The sequence below is a fragment of the Nicotiana tabacum genome, chromosome 22, assembly GCF_000715075.1.
Source record: "Nicotiana tabacum cultivar K326 chromosome 22, ASM71507v2, whole genome shotgun sequence".
In the NCBI taxonomy this organism is placed as follows: Eukaryota; Viridiplantae; Streptophyta; class Magnoliopsida; order Solanales; family Solanaceae; genus Nicotiana; species Nicotiana tabacum.
This window is the reverse complement of record NC_134101.1, coordinates 86,343,517-86,361,577: the sequence shown is the minus strand read 5'-3', so window position 1 is coordinate 86,361,577 and position 18,061 is coordinate 86,343,517. Positions and strand designations below refer to the sequence as shown.

General features: G+C 39.0%; 1 protein-coding gene across 1 annotated transcript; it reads right to left on the bottom strand.

Moving 5' to 3' along the window:
• Positions 1 to 9,202: 9,202 nt before the first annotated feature.
• LOC107820331 (putative WRKY transcription factor 4) lies at positions 9,203 to 13,730 on the bottom strand. Its single transcript, XM_016646591.2, has 4 exons — positions 13,034 to 13,730; positions 11,049 to 11,752; positions 10,793 to 10,951; positions 9,203 to 9,676 (listed from the first exon to the last, which is right to left on the bottom strand). The coding sequence occupies exons 1-4, from the start codon at positions 13,427 to 13,429 to the stop codon at positions 9,394 to 9,396; spliced, it is 1,542 nt and encodes a 513-aa protein (XP_016502077.1). The 5' UTR covers positions 13,430 to 13,730; the 3' UTR covers positions 9,203 to 9,393.
• Between the last annotated feature and the right edge of the window lie 4,331 nt (positions 13,731 to 18,061).

Here is an 18,061-nt window from a genome sequence, read left to right as displayed (position 1 = left end):
AATAAACAAGAAGAATCTACATCAAGTGTCAACAATACGTCATCATTGGCATCTTCGCTTATGACAAGAATTGTGTCAAATGCGAAATTTGCGGTCGAAATATTTGACGGGTCCGGACATTTTGGGATGTGGCAAGGCGAGGTTCTAGATGTCCTTTTTCAACAAGGGCTAGATCTGGCCATTGAAGAAAAGAAACCAGATGTTATTGGAGAAGAAGATTGGAGAATTATCAACCGTGTTGCTTGCGGTACCATTCGATCCTACCTTGCTAGAGAGCAGAAATATCCATACACAAAGGAAACTTCTGCAAGTAAATTATGGAAAGCACTGGAGGATAAATTTTTGAAGAAAAACAGTCAAAATAAATTGTACATGAAGAAGAGACTGTTTCACTTCACCTATGTTCCTGGTACCACGATGAATGAACATATCACCAGTTTCAATAAGTTGGTTACAGATTTGCAAAATATGGATACAACTTATGATGATGGTGACTTGGCCTTGATGTTGTTGGCGTCACTTCCTGATGAGTACGAGCACCTTGAAACTACTCTACTCCATGGAAATGACGAAGTTTCTCTCAGAGAAGTTTGTTCGGCTTTGTACAGCTATGAACAAAGAAAGCGAGAAAAACAGAAGGGCGGAGAAGGAGAAGCACTATTTGTGAGGGGTCGTCCTCAAAATCAAACGAGGACAAAGAAGGGAAGATCCAAGTCAAGATCCAGACCCAGCAAAGATGAATGTGCCTTTTGTCGAGAAAAAGGGCACTGGAAGAAAGACTGTCCGAAGTTGAAGAATAAGGCCAAACATAACAATGGAAAGGCCATTATGGATTCAAATGTAGCTGATTGTGATGATTCAGACTTCTCATTAGTTACAACAGAGTCATCAACATCTTCAGACATATGGTTGATGGACTCGGCTTGTAGCTATCATATGTGTCCCAACAGGGACTGGTTCGTGGAATTTCAAGAAGGAGAATATGGAGTCGTCCACACAGCGGATAACAGCCCTCTTACCTCATATGGCATTGGTTCAATACGATTAAGGAACCATGATGGAATGATCAGAACATTGATAGATGTTCGATATGTACCGGATTTGAAGAAGAATCTCATCTCTGTGGGAGCCCTAGAATCAAAAGGGTTCAAAATCATTGCAGAAAATGGAGTGATGAGAGTATGCTCCGGTGCACTAGTGGTAATGAAGGCTAATCGGAAGAATAATAATATGTACCGCTATCGTGGCAGTACAGTTATTGGGACAGCGACAGTAACATCCAGTGACGACAAAGAGGCAGAAGCAACCAAGCTATGGCACATGCGCTTGGGACATGCTGGAGGAAAATCCTTGAAAACTCTATCAGATCAAGGATTGTTAAAAGGAGTAAAGGCTTGCAACTTGGAGTTTTGTGAGCATTGTGTTAAAGGGAAACAGACAAGGGTTAAATTTGGTACAGCGATCCATAATACTAAAGGCATTTTGGATTATGTACACTCTGATGTTTGGGGTCCTTCCAAAACACCTTCATTGGGTGGGAAGCACTATTTTGTAACCTTTGTTGATGATTTTTCTCGAAAAGTGTGGGTGTATACAATGAAAAACAAAGATGAAGTGCTGGGAATTTTTCTCAAATGGAAGACGATGGTGGAGAATCAAACAGGCAGGAGGATCAAGTGTATTCGCACAGACAATGGAGGTGAATACAAAAATGATCATTTCAATAAGGTCTGTGAAAATGATGGCATCATCCGACACTTCACTGTTAGACATACACCACAACAGAATGGAGTGGCAGAACGTATGAACCGGACCTTGCTGGAGAAGGTACGGTGTATGTTGTCCAATGCTGGCTTGGGCAAAGAATTTTGGGCTGAGGCAATTACATATGCATGCCACCTCATTAATCGTCTACCATCTGCTGCTATTGATGGCAAAACACCATTTGAAAAATGGTACGGAAAACCTGCTGTAGATTATAACTCTTTGCACGTGTTTGGCTCAACTGCATATTATCATGTGACGGAGTCAAAATTGGATCCAAGGGCAAAGAAGGCTATTTTTATGGGAATTACTTCTGGAGTCAAAGGATATCGCTTATGGTGTCCTATGACAAAGAAAGTAATATTCAGCAGAGATGTTACCTTTGATGAATTTGCTATGGTAAATAAGGTAACAGAAGATACCAAACAAAATGAAGGTGCTTCTAAGCAGGTGGAGTTTGAGGGAAAATTTATTTTTCCTACACAAGAAGCAGAGGAGGAAACAAATGAAGATTACCCTCTGGAAGGAGAGCCAGTAGAGGAGATTCCAACTCAGGAATCTCAACAACAACTTGAATCAATAGCAACCAGCAGGCCAAAAAGAACAATAACGAAACCTGTTCGTCTCATAGAGACGGTTGCTTGTGCAACCTCAATTGTAGCTGATGATGTTCCTACTACTTATAAAGACGCTGTCCAAAGTTCAGAAGAAGATAAGTGGAGGATTTCCATGAATGATGAAATACAGTCCCTTCATCAGAATCATACATGGAGATTGGCCAATCTCCCGAAGGGAAAGAAAGCAATTGGGTGCAAATGGGTATTTGCAAAGAAAGAAGGATTTCCTAACCAATTAGATGTTCGCTACAAAGCAAGATTGGTGGCCAAAGGATATGCTCAAAAGGAGGGAATTGATTACAATGAAGTGTTTTCTCCAGTTGTAAAACATTCCTCCATTAGAATTATGTTGGCTTTGGTAGCACAATTGGATTTGGAACTAGTTCAGATGGATGTAAAAACTGCGTTTTTACATGGAAACTTGGAGGAGGAAATCTACATGACTCAGCCAGAAGGATTCAAAGTTGCTGGAAAAGAAAATATGGTGTGCAAACTTGAAAAATCGTTGTACGGATTGAAACAATCTTCTAGACAATGGTACAAGCGATTTGACGAGTTTATGTTGCGGCAAGGGTACAAGAGAAGCAAATACGATCATTGTGTGTATTTGCACAAGCTTAAAGATGGTTCCTTTGTATATCTTCTCCTATATGTTGATGATATGTTGATAGCTTCCAAGAATTCGGAAGAAATTGATAAGTTGAAGATTCAACTGAAGAAGGAGTTCGAGATGAAGGATTTGGGTGAGGCAAAGAAAATTCTTGGCATGGAGATAATTAGAGATAGACGTTCAAAGAAACTCTGTTTATCTCAAAAGGAATATTTGAAGAGAGTACTTCAACGTTTTGGCATAGATGACAAGACTAAGCCAGTTAGTACTCCACTTGCTTCCCATTTTAAGCTAAGTACTACTATGTCGCCAATGGATGAAGCTGAACGAGAGTATATGTCAAAGGTACCATACGCAAATGCTGTTGGTAGCTTGATGTATGCAATGGTTTGCACAAGGCCTGACATTTCACAAGCTGTTGGAGTTATTAGCAGATATATGCACAATCCAGGGAAGGAGCATTGGCAAGCTGTGAAGTGGATTCTACGGTATATTCATAATACTGTAGATGTCGGGTTAGTTTTTGAGCAGGAAGACAATCAGTTTGTAGTTGGATATTGTGACTCAGATTTTGCGGGTGATATGGACAAACGAAGATCAACTACTGGTTATGTGTTTACTTTTGCAAAGGCACCAGTTAGTTGGAAGTCTACTTTGCAGTCAACAGTTGCTTTGTCTACAACAGAGGCAGAGTACATGGCTATTACAGATGCTGTGAAAGAGGCAATTTGGCTTCAAGGATTGCTAAAGGAGCTTGGTGTTGAACAAAAAGGTATCACAATTTTTTGTGATAGTCAAAGTGCTATTCAATTAGCGAAGAACCAAGTTTATCATGCAAGGACGAAGCACATTGATGTTCGGTATCATTTCGTACGAGAAATCATAGAAGAAGGTGGAGTCACGGTGAAGAAAATTCATACTACAGAGAATCCTGCTGATATGCTGACAAAGGTGGTGACTGCGGTCAAGTTTCAACATTGTTTGGATTTGATCAACATTGTTGAACACTGAAGATTGAAGATGAAGACACAACCAAAATTTGTTATTGAGAGAGAATTGAAAATGTGGAATTTTGCCAAGGTGGAGATTTGTTGAAGTTTGGCAAAATGCCAAAGTCCCACATTGGTTGGGAGTTAAGTTTGGAGGGGATTTTTCCCCTATAAAAGAAGGCCTAATGTTTAGGATTGAAACACACCTCTCATTTGCCTTCTCATCTGTTTAAGGCATTTGTATCTTCTCTCTTTAGTATTATTTCACTTGTATTTTTGGAGTGGAATAAAATATTGGTTGTGTCCGAGGAGTAGGCAAAATTAGCCGAACCTCGTAAATTCTGGTGTTCCCTTTATTATTGCTTTATTGTCTTATTTATTATTTGGTGGCTGTCATAATTTTTGGTATAGTAGTTGTGACTTATTCACACTCTATACATTTGGCTTTCGCAACAAGCAGGTCCCACCCATGCAGGGGATCCCCTACCAAGGCAATCTTCACCTCACCAATCGCAGACGAAACACACAACATAATCGCGGCACTAGGAGAAACACCATCCCAATGCAATTCTACAAACAAACCGGTACTACAAAGTGCTCATGTGGAGCTTATATAGCCTTGGATTCTCCCTCCTCAATAGCTACCTTTTGGGTATGGTTCTTCCTAGGTTGTATGAATGGTGTCAGAGTCACCCACCACCCTTTGTGCCCACCGTGCCTCGGATGGTGACGCCGATATTGCAGTGTTCGCCTGGGGCTAGAAATGTCTAGCACACAGCCGTCGAGTACGACGGATACGGAGCATGGTGGTTTGTTACGATCTATTGTTAGGAATGAGACTTGAGTCCCACATCGGTACTACAAAGTACTGATGTGGGGTTTATATAGCCTTGGACTCTCCTACCTTAATAGCTAGCTTTTGAGATGTGATTCTCCCTAGATTGTATCACACTAGCAGAAACACCATCCCAATGCAATTCTACAAACAAACCGAAAACAACAGAATGATTATGCACACAAAGATACCACCCATCAAAGTGTTCCAAGAAAACCAAATCCGTCTCTGAAAATTCATCAAACAGTTGAAAATTGAGATTCTTCCACAAACACAATAAAGGTTCAAAAAGGTATTCCTCAAATCAAGAAACAAATCAAACTCAGACCTCAAAACAACTGAATAGCTTCACCAGTCCATATACAAGATCTAAGTCCAGAAGTAAAAGCAAATTGATCAAGAATTAAATTTTGTTTCCTCGCGTAATTGCAAAACACAAGATTCTTTTGTGGGTCATCACTAATTGAATAGCTATGAAGCATGGTATTATACATTTAAAGATTTGGTTTTTTATGTATTTGAAAATTGAAGCTACGTAATCTGTATAGTGGATTGAACATGCTAAAAGTTTGCTTAGTGTAAAAGGAATTGGGTCTTGACCAGTTTTGACCATGGCTATCCAACGGGACGGGACGGGACCAAATTAACGAGACGGGATGGGACGACATTTAAGCGGGACGGGACGAAACGTTCGTCCCATCCCGTCCCGCTAACAAACGGGGTGGGACGGGATGGGACGGGTTCGTGGGCCTTAAGTGTATTTTTTTTTAAAAAAAAACGTCTAGTTTTTTGAAAATTACTATGTTTTTAAAGTTTGCAACGGCTAGATTTTTGACTTATTTAATAAACTTAAATGTTACTATGTTAAAATGAAAATTAGAAAACTAAGTAAAGAATTATAAAATATTAAAACAAAAGACTTGTAATGAAATATTCTAGTAATTATAAATTTATAATAGAGTTATAATTTATTTTATAATTTCAAAGTATTAACTATTAAGTAACTAAGACAATTCATAAACAAAATTCAACGCTTAGAGTCTTTTATTTTATTAATAGAATTTTCAAATCTCAAATACAAAGAGCACCTAATCTACGCAGCCACCTTCTAGGAAGGATTCTCTTTGAACTAGGCCTCTTAGTAGCCAATTACAAATTATCATACTAATATTTGTAAGCTCCTATATAGCTTCTTTGTAACTTATCAATTCTCTCGGACATTCTGCTGGAATTGGCAATGTTGATTGATGTTCCATGAGCTCCATGCCGTCATCGCTCCTAGTGGTGAGTCATTTCATCAATATGTTTTCTAATTCTAGGTCGAGGAGAAGGGTTAGGATTAGGATTACTACTACTTTCACCTTTACTATTTTTTTTACTACTTTTCTTTAAAATGCCAAATACATTTTTAGGTACCATAATTTAAATACGAAATTAAATTAAAAAAAGCTAACACAAATATTAAACACACAAATGAAATACAAAAATATAACACGTAAAGTAAACACAAAAATCAAGCACTAAAATGATACGCAAAAATTATATATTAAAATTAGGAGATGGAACGAGTGCACCGTGATTAAATATTGAAACTTGAAGAAATTGCCCAAAATATTGCTCCAAATACTTAACGAATTAATTTGAAGCTTGAAAGTTGCTCCAAAAAATTTGCCCAAATACTTGAAAGTTATCACTTGATACTTGATAGTTGATACTTGATGGTAACAAAATTGAGAGAATAATATAGAATATAGATAGAATATTAGAATGTAAGAGATTTGAGAGAGAAGATTGATTTTTTGTGGGAAAAAATGAAGAAGAATGGGGGTATTTATAGTAGAAAATAGGGTCAAAGTGTAATTTAATAAACTTAGGGGTTATATTAAAAGTTTGGGGGATAGGGGGTGTTTCGGGGGGGGGGGGGGTAGGGGTTGTGTTGGACCGTTGGCAACGGCTATTTTTGCAATTTAAGTCGTTGCCCAACGGCTAGTTTTTTAAAAAAAAATCTGGCGGGAAGGGATGCGGGACGGGACGAGACAAACGGGACGAAATGGTCGTTCCGTCCTATCCCGTGTCCCGTTTAACATTGGCCCATCCCATTTAACTTGAAGCGAGACAAGACAGGACGGGATCGGGATGGGACGGGATGGCCCGTCCCGTTGGACGGCCATAGTTTTGACCATTAAGGCATGAAATTGAGTGATGTCAGAGATTTTATTGCATGATTGTATTTGAGAAATTATGTTTTTATCATTGGAAAACATGAGTATTACTTGGGTGGGACTTAGATGACTTGGCAGCTGATATGGGCTAATTAATAAAGGGGTGCGATGCCACAATAGAGGAATATTAGGATTGAGGGCAATTTTAAACAGTTCATTAAAGATTGGATCAGGACGAAAAATATATCGGGGACAATATAAACTATATATCATAATAGAGGGACAAAATAGGACCTTTTCCCTTTTGGATTTTACTAGCTTTTATAGTATCCCTAGAGGTGTACATGGATCGGGTTGGTTCGGTTTCTATCAAAACCAAATCAATTATATCGGTTTGAATTGGTTCGATTTTGTCGGGTTTTTCGGGGTTTCGAATTTTTTTTGTTACATGTATATTAATCTTACTTTATTAAAATTATATATAAAGCTTTGATAAGTGAATATATGTTTAGTAAATATGGAAAAATTTGACAAACATGATCTATTAAAATATTCTAATGGAAGAATTTTTTTAGTAACACATGATAGTTATTTTCTTAGTCGTCTAACAATAATTTTTCGTTAATTTACGCTTTCAAGGTTAATACATGAGAGGATCTCAAATATTTCTATATTTTCTAAAGAAAAATCACTATAAAGTCTTAAAAATATAAATAAAAAATTGCATATTTATATGTCGGTTTGGTTCGAGTTTTTTTACTCAATACCAAACCTAGTCGGGTTTTTTAATCGATTTGGTTTGGTTTTTCGGTTTAGTGCGATTTTCCGGCTCGGTTTGCCTGTATCCTTTTCCCAATTTTTTTTCCTTTTTGTTTTTGTTAACGGTTTCATATCCGCCCTAACTAAATGTGAAAATGTTTCCTACTAAGAGTTCCTCTATTCCGTGAGGTTCGCTTCGAACCTCTAAGTAATAATGGAAGGTCCGTTCATCCCTCCATACTTTTTAATCATCTCTCTTCATTGATGGATCGAAGTAGGAGGCATAGGAAGTAAACACATTATTCGACTTTTATTATAGTTAAACACTTATTAAATGATATAGTTTGAATATTAATTAAGTTTCTTAATGGTACTTTGTATTTATCAGCTAATACTCAAGATATGCTTTTGTTTGCGTTACCGCTGAGTCGGTTTCATATTATATGTCACTTTTTTGTATCTATTTCAAAACAAAAATTATGTATTTGGAAACTACTTTATCTTAACATTCTACTTTACCCCCGATGACTTTAGCTTTAGGGTCCCATTTAACATAAAAACTGTTTTTTTTATAAGGATGAAAAAAATGAGAAGTGGCATGTGAAACTCTTACCCCCCCTTTCATTTAATTTTTAATGATTCAAGTGAATTTGGCCTATGTGTATTTCGTTAATTATATATCAAGTCCTCCTTTATTTTGTAAATTCCATGTCAGGTCAAACACAATCGTATAAAATGGGAAGGACTATTAGTTGCTTTAGCAGGGGGGCTACCTCCCGGGAGAAATTCAAAAATAGCCAGATTTACAAGTGATCATTCAAAAATAGCCACAGTCTCAAAAGTAATCGAAATTTAGCAATTTTTCATGTAAAAATAATTTGGACGAAAACACTATTCAAAATTCGGAAAAATACTCCAATATAATATACTGAAACTCCAGCATATTATACTGGAGTTCCAACATAAGTATACTGGAACTCCAATATATTATACTGGAGATATTGTATAAATAATATACTGGAGTTCCAATATAATATACCGGTCCAGCATAATATACTGTAGATTGGAGTATATTATACTGGAACTTTCTACGTGTTGGAGTTCCAGCACTATGCTGGAAGTCCATACACAGGGGCACCGATCTCCAGTATATTATTTTGGAACTTTCCGTGTGGTAGCAAAATAATGACTATTTTTCAATGACTTTGCAAACACTGACTATTTCTGAATGATCAGTCCGAAAACTGGCTACCCCGTGTTACGGGTTTCTGAGTTGTTGATAATAAGAACTGCTCTCAATTCTACAGGTTGTTCATTAATCAATGAAGTAAAATAACTGTATTAATTGGGGCCATGCATTCCCACTTACTTTTTAAATCCCAGCTAATATTTCCAAGTTCGTAAATCTATATTCCTGTTTTCAGAAAAGTTCATAGGCCATTAGTTTTTGAAGCTAGCTCCAGAAGTTTCAAACTACTGTGAACAAACTATTTGAGCACCTTTAACTGTTTAACAATATATAGACATCTTGCGCAAGTAGCCATAAGATTTACAAACATTATACATTGAATCAGTATGAGGTTTTCAATAAAGATTTAATCTTGATGGCAGTAGCAAATGTATACTTGTTTCACCCTTTCCCTTGTAGTAATGCAACTTATGCTGCAATCTGTTCCTCTTTCAGCTGCCTACACACTGGTATTTCATTGTTGTTATGAAAAGCAACATTTTCATGAAGTGAAGGCCTCCAAGTTGCAACGTCTTGCTCGTTCAACTGGCGAGTACTATCTTGGGCTGTGCTATGACTTCTGTTTCTAGCAATGGGAATATCGTGATTGTGTTTGCCTTCATATGTTGTTATGACAGCTTTTGGATCTGCTGAAGCCCTTTCGACATGTTTGCGGACATTGCATCCAGGATATGTGCAGCGATAATAACTCCTGCATGCAGATCCAAGACTGAATGTCATGCAACTTAAGAGAAGGAATTAAAAGTAAGGACCAGCACAGGGAGAAGACGCATATTTCAGCCGTAAACATGAGAATCATACTCCAAAAGATTTAAGAACAAGCAACTGTTCAGACGGGATTCTAATTCTTTTCTCGTTACGAACTCTTGATCCCAACTGGATTCATTGAAGAAAGATTCTAAGAGCAACTTGGGACAAACAAAACAATAATAAAGTGACATTGGCAAAAGAAAAGAGAAGCTAAAGTGGAACAACGCTCTTTTGTCATCTATCATACCAGTATCAGAAAATGAGATGTGAAGAGCCTGGTAATTTGAAGGAGACCAGAGTCCACTACGGACCTTATTCCTTTCTCCTCTTTTTTTTTTTTTTTAACCTTTTTCTCATTAAAGTCCAAACCACAACTTTAGGAGGGCTCTCTTGATGCCAACTGGATTCATTGAGACAAACAAAACAACAATAAGGTGCAGCGGCAAAAGAAGAGAGAAGCTAATTTGGAACAGGGCCCAATTCACGCCTCGTCCTCCTCCTCCCCCTCTCTCTCTAATGTCCAAAGCAATACTTTAGGAGGCTGAGAATATTTTGCTCAGACATAATGAAAGATGACGTGTAAAATAGACCAAAATAGAATCCAAGATGAAAGATTTGCTCCTACAACTTCCATAAGAATACAATATTTCCTATTTCAATTAATTTATATATTTTTATTGAAGAAGAAGATTTCTTACGGCTTGAAACTGCAGGAACAATGTCCAAGAGAAGTTATCCTGAACAAAGATACTCATCACTCAATGCAAAATCACAAGGCACTAGCCAGAGTAGGGAGCAAGAATATTTATTGGCGCTTAATACTACATTCAAGAATTTGACTTGGACTTAGTAGATTTCTGGATTATTTGTTTTGCATTCACCAAATGCCTAGGGATTTATTCAAGTGGAATATCCTGGACATAGGACAAAAAGCAGGACACAAGTAAACACCACTCCTTTAGACAACTAAAGGGTAGTCCAAGCAAAGATGGATGCAGCAGAACGACTAATGTATTCAAAAGGTCACAGTTAAGATACATAGAGTAAGTAAAAGTACCTCGGATGATGATTCCCCTTCACCACTTTCTGCCCATATTTTCGCCACTTGAACCCGTCATCCAAAATGTCTACTTCACTCCTTGTCTGCACAACAATCTTGGATTCTGATACTGCTTTATGTGATGAAGCGAGATTAGGAGCCTCAACAGCTGTCTTCCTGCATCATGGTTACTTGTATCAGATGCATATTCGTTTCAATTACATTTTCCTTTGTTCATTTTCAAAAAGAGGTTCCTTATGACAAAAGAGCTTACATTCTCTTCACATTTGGTTCATCATCATGTCCCTCTTCTGCTGCTGTTGCAGTGTCCTCAATTTTATCACATTCATTAGAGAGAAGAAGTCCAGATGCCATTTCAGTAGACACTTGTCCAGAACGACCAGGGAGAGCACCATTTAAGCCGTTGACTTCGGTCCCACTCAGCATTTCGCTTTCAGGTTTAGCTTTGGAGCAATCTGAACCATCCTGAGCACAACTATCTCTTCTGCGTTTGCTTGGTTGAGGAAGTTCATGGTTGTGATGGCCTTTATATGTGATCTCAGTTATGTGACCATCAATGGATAGCTCGACCTTCTTCTTGACAGGACACTTGAGATGTGTGCATTTATAGTAGCTCCGAGGACATTCACTTGCTTTAACCATCTTCTGTCCATACTTCCTCCAGTTGTAACCATCACAAGCTGGTCTATCGACAGAAGCAAAAGATGGCTTGTCCTCAGATTGAGAAACCAGTGGCAGTTCAATTTTCTTGGTCTGCTGGTCTGACGGCACAGCATCTAATTGAGGTTGTAAAGAACATTCTGATGGCTCGGTCGACGTTTCAATTCCTAATACTTGAGCTGATGTCCCTTGCGAGGAGAAATGATACTCAGCTTGGGTTTGTAAGTAAGACTGGGATAATGCTGCCTGCGCTGTGACGTGTGCTAGGGCCTGCTGGTGTGACATTCCAAAAGGACTCTACAAGGGGAAGTAGAATAAGTCTATAAGTAACAGCCTGATGCCACTATGATCGACAACTTCGTTTAACTATTATTATTAAGAATATGGATCAAGGGTCTAACTCATTCCAAAAAATAACTCTGAGGTGAGAATTGCTCAAAACCATATAAGGAGACAACAACTCATTCCCTTAACCAATATGGGACACTTACCACCGCCGGCTAGACATCTTATGCATGGAGAATATATTATGGAGGTCCGACATTGGGAAACCAAGAATGAGGATGAGTCTGACTCGGATAACAAATGGTTCTTCGGCCTAATTCAACCACAAAAGTTTAACTCATGAGGCCAGAATTATCCAAGAGTCCAAGACCATATGAGGAAACAACAATTTATTCCCTGAAATAATGTGGAACACTAACAATTACAAACAGTCATGAATTCATCATTGTGGGTGCGGGCATTATCTGGCTCGAAATATATATAAGTTGAAAACTTTTTATAACATATATGCCAAGTCAGCACCCATCATCACCTATTAGTGGTACTCCGCACCCACAAACTTAAAAGCTCAATCTGTCCCTGTGACAAACTCTTTGTCACTTATGCACGAATAACAACAAAAACATCAACTAGGCCTCAATCCCTAATAAGTTTGGGTCGGTTATATGAATCCTCAATCCTCATTCACCAAGTTAACTCTCATCTCATGCTCACCTATGTAGGAATAGTCATTCTTAATAAGAAAACGCCCACTTGTTGGATGTCTTCATAATTATGTTATTCCCCTTCAGGTATATATTAAAATTAATCAAAATAGAAGCTTTTGTTGTACTAAAGGTCAAATCCCAAACTTTGTGCAAACCAAAAGAAAAGCTTCGACATGTGATTTCTAGCTCGTAGTTCACATATAAGAGTTGAAGGGGTGCCTTGGCGTAACTAATAAAGTTGTCATGTGACCAGGACGTCACGGGTTCGAGCCATAGAAACAGCCTCTTGCAGAAATACAAGACTGCTAATAATACCCTTGTGGCCCGGTCCTTTCCCGTGCGCGGGAGCTTAGTGGACCGGGCTGCCCTTTTTTTAGTTCACATATAAGACTCTTGCGAAACTACACCTTTGACTAAAAGCTAGCGCACTTTTCCAGAAGTAGAAACTTATTATGTAGTTGAATTAATGAAGTTACAAAATCACTATTTTCAAGAACCCCAAAATCATGCTTTAAAGCTTTTTCCAGAACCAAACAAAGAAGTATATTTGATTATCTTCTGGAAAATGAACAGTAAAGTCAATTACCTGAAGAGGGGAAAGAAACCCAGGTGAATTAAGCAATCCAGAAGGAGTAAGACCAGTGGGAATCATAAACAAAGGAGAATTTTGAGCCAACATTAAACTCATGGGTTGATTCTGCTTATACCCTAAATTCTTCTGATTCCCCTCTTTACAATTCTCTTCTCCGGTTGAATTTTCAGGGAAAAGAGTCGGTGGTTTTGCTAGTGGAGAAGCCATAGCTCCAGCAAGAAGCTGGGAGAAAGACGGGTATTCGGATTCCGAGAAGAAGCTGGAGACAAGTGTCATTGGACCTGGGCTAAAATAGGGCATATTTCCACCGCCAAAAAATGCTTCAAAATTAGGGGCTCGAGGTGGGATTGTTAGCTCTGAAACTGCTGAAGCTTTGAACTTTTCCCCCATTTTTTATGGCAAAATTCCAAGGGGTTTTCTTGTTTGTTCACCCAGATAAAGATATGAGCGAAGACAAAGTTGTGAAATTTAAGGGAAAAAAAACAAAAAGAATCAATAGTTTAATGTTTGCTGTTGATGAAATGTTAGTGTTCAGGTGAACAATTTGTTGATTCTTTGGATGTTTATAGATATGTATGAGAACGTACAGTCATTGAGTTGTGGGGTGGATTTGTTTAATGAAATTTGGGATTTGGTTATTGGTTACAGCTTTACTTTGTCTGGTTTTGCTCTTCTTTGTTGTTTGCATGTCGTCTTGAAGTTGCCTACAACTTTGGGTTATTATTATTGGACAACGAAATGTTTATAAAACATTATCACTTACGTGCAGGGGCTGCTAAGTTTAGAAGCTGATTTACGATTGAATTTATAGTGTAAAACATTATTATATTATTAGTATAATCTAATATATCCTCGACACCAATTACTTCAAGATTAAGACGTAGCTACCGGGGCTCTTGGCGACTGGTAAAAACTTACCCGCATCGGATATTTATACCAAATCAATAGATATATGACATGTGTCTTGTATATGAATTTCAATCATTTAACCATAGTAAATTACATGTATTCTCATCTAATTAAATTAATTAACTATAGTGAGTTAATATAGTTTGGTGTAAACACCCGGTGTGGATAAGTATTTACCCTTGGCCGCCTGACCCATTTTTAAACTTAGAATTGCAAATTAATCTTCAAATTTTAATTATTATAAGATTGACCTTCTTGCTTAATGAATGCTTAAGATAAAGATTGAGACTTTATCTTTAGACTTTAATGTCTCACTTATTATACTTTGGGCCCAACCTATAACAATAAAATATTTTTAGAATTTAAAAAATAAATTTAAAAAAAACTTCGGATCACCCGGGACCATGCAAACTTGCTCGCAAGATCAAATCACCTATATAACATCTAAAATCAAGAATCGATTATTAAAATTCAAGATTTTCAAGTTCAAAACTCATCTTTCCAACTTTTCACATAATACGCTGAAACGGTCTCGGGTCATCCGAGACCCCAACCGAACATGCGTACAAGTGCAAAACCATCATAGGAACCTACCGAAATTGGCAAAATACGGATTCGAGGTCGTTTACCAAAGACATTGAGCGTGGCCAACTCTAGTCATTTTAAAAGTCAAAAATCACTTTTTTTTTTACAAAACTTCATATATAAACTTTTCGAAAATTGACAAGGATTACGCATGCAAGTCACAAATCATCAAATTGAGTTATAAGAAGTCTCAAAACACAAAACAGAAAGTTAGCATTCAAAATAACCTATTGGGTCCTTACATGTTGGGATTAAATGCCCTGCATTTCTAGAACGTATACAAGGTGATATATGTAGGCCTATACACCCTCCATGTGGAATATTCAAGTATTTTGTGGTCCTTATTGATGCATCTACAAGATGGTCGCATGCGTGCTTATTGTCAACTCATAAAATGGCATTTGCGAGATTGTTGGCCCACATAATAAGGTTAAAAGTATAATTTCCAAATTATGCAATTAAGACAATTCGTCTTGATAATGCTGGTGAGTTTACATCTCAGGCCTTTAATGTTTATTGTATAGCTACTAGAATAAAAGTTAAAATGTTCTAGCAGAATGTTGATTAAATGTCTCCAATTAAATGCTAGATGTCACGACCCAAAAATTCCTTTGGAACCGTGATGGCACCTAACACCTCTTGTTAGGCAAGCCAACAATAAATATGTGAAAATAAACTTCAATAATGATAAGGAATAGTATCAAAAAGTGTAATGGTATAAATATCTGAAGTTAAAATGTTAATACAAATGAATCCATCTGAAAATCTGGTGTCGCCGAGTGCATGAGCTCTATAGAATACAAAATACAAAATCTGAACAAAATATAATATTGTTTGGAAGACTAAATAGTAAGAACATAAGATAATAGAGGGGACTTCAACGCCTGCGAACGGATCAACAGTGCTAACTCAAAATCTCCCAACTAATCAGAATTCGGCTTACGGGCATTACCATGATCAACAATATCTGGATTTGTACACGAAGTTGTTGGAGACAAGTTGGGAGCACGAGCACTAGCAAAGGAGAGCAACCTGGACGAGCGTCAGCAAAGGGCAGTGGGAAGCGGTGCGTGAGCTTGCAAGTATATCGAGGGCTGCAAATCAACACAGGTTTGGTTCTCGGGAATTGGTACCTCCCGTTCTACTATTTTCCTTTTGGTGTTAGCTAAATTGATGTTACTTTATATCACAATAGTTAAATTATTCAATAGGTGTACAGGTAATCACTTGTTTCCTTCTAGTTTGATTTGTTGTCCGTTGTGCACTAGCGAGTCTTTTGTAGATCTGTCGTAGGTGTAGTGGCGGCAGTCTGGGATGATAGATTAAAGGCATGTCCTCAGGTGGGGCAGAGTGTGGGGCAAAGAGTGGGCCCGGGGTCAGGGGGTGGGTCGGGAGGCAGGGGAGGTAGAGGGGGCAAGGGAGCCTATAGGTTGAGAATCGGGTCATGGAACATAGGTTCGCTAACGAGTAAGTCTATAGAGTTGGCGAAGATCCTTCAGAAGAGGAAGATTAATATAGCGTGTGTCCAGGAGACTAGGTGGGTCGGATCGAGGGCGAGAAACGCGGATGGGTATAAGTTGTGGTACTCTGGAGTCATGAGGGGTAAGAATGGAGTGGGTATCCTAGTAGATAGCCATCTTAGGGAGTCGGTGGTAGAGGTCAGACGTGTGAATGATAGACTAATGACTATTAAATTGGTGGTGGGTGAGTGTACTTTAAACGTCGTTAGCGCGTACGCACCGCAAGTAGGTTGTGATGAAGAGATTAAAAGGCATTTTTGGGAAGGGTTGGATGACACTGTTCGTAGTATTCCGCCTTCTGAGAGGTTATTCATAGGAGGGGATTTCAATGGTCATATTGGGTCGTCTGCAGGTGGTTATACTGAGGTGCATGGCGGCTTTGGTTTCGGGGAACGGAACGGAGGGGGCACCTCACTGCTGAATTTTGCCAAGGCATTCGATCTAGTGATTGTAAACTCGAGTTTTCCGAAGCGAGAGGAGCATTTGGTTACTTACCAAAGTTCGGTGGCGAAGACTCAAACTGACTATCTCCTCCTCAGGAGATGCGACAGAAGGTTGTGCGAGGATTGCAAAGTTATCCCAGGTGAGACCCTTGCAATGCAACATAGGCTCTTGGTGATGGACGTTAGTATTATGATAAGAAGGAAACAAAGGTCAGTACGAGGCCGCCCGAGGATTAGGTGGGGCGCCTTGACTAAGGTTAAAGCCCAGGAGTTGGAAGGAAGGTTGTCGGCAATGGGAGCTTGGAGAAGTAGTGGGGACGCAAACACTATGTGGTCGACGACGGCGGACTATATAAGGAAGGAGGCAAGAGAGGTGTTAGGGGTATCTTCAGGCCGCACCGGTGGCCACAAAGGAGACTGGTAGTGGAATGCAGTTGTACAAGGTAAAGTGGAAGCGAAGAAGGTGGCTTACCTGCGGTTAGTGGGGAGCACTAGAAAGGAGGAGAAGAGAGCGAACATTGCGAGATATAAGGTAGCTAGGAAGGAGGCAAAGATGGCAGTGACGGAGGCAAAGACGACAACTTTTGCTTGTTTGTATGAGGAACTAGGGAACAAAGGCGGGGAGAAGAAGTTACTCCGACTCGCTAAGGTGAGAGAGAGGACGGCTCAGGATTTGGACCAAGTGAGGTGCATAAAAGATGAGGACGACAAAGTTTTGTTGGGGGATGACCAGATTAAGAGGAGATGGCAGACCTACTTTCATAAACTTCTAAATGAGGAAGGGGATCAGGATATTTTACTAGGTGAATTGAGGAACGCCGACAGCCCCCATGAACTAAGTGATTGTCGGGACATTGAGGTCGATGAGGTCATGGAGGTAATGCGCAAGATGAGAAGGGGCAGAGCTACCAGACCAGATGAAATTCCGGTTGAACTTTGGAGGTGTATGGATAGAACAGGTTTGGAATGGCTTACTAAGTTGCTTAATGTTATATCCAAGACTAATAGGATGCCCGAAGAGTGGAGGTGGAGTACAATGGTCCCGTTGTATAAGAACAAAGGCGATATCCAGATCTGTAACAACTATAGGGGTATTAAATTACTAAGTCATACCATGAAAGTTTGGGAGAGAGTGGTAGAAATGATAGTGCGAAGGACAGTGTCTATTTCAGACAACCAGTTCGGGTTCATGCCGGGGCGATCTACCACAGAAGCTATCCACCTTATTAGGAGGATGGTGGAACAATACAGGGATAAGAAGAAGGATCTCCACATGGTGTTTATCGATCTAGAGAAAGCGTACGACAGGGTTCCTAGGGAGGTCTTATGGAGATGCTTAGAGGCTAAAGGAGTCCTGGTTGCCTACATTAGGGCGATTAAGGACATGTATGATGGAGCTAAGACTCGGGTTAGGACAGCAGGAGGCGATTCTGATTATTTTCCGGTTATTACGGGGTTGCACCAAGGGTCTGCGTTCAGCCCTTTCCTATTTGCCCTGGTGATGGATGCTATAACGCATCATATTCAAGGGGAGGTGCCATGGTGCATGCTATTTGCTGATGACA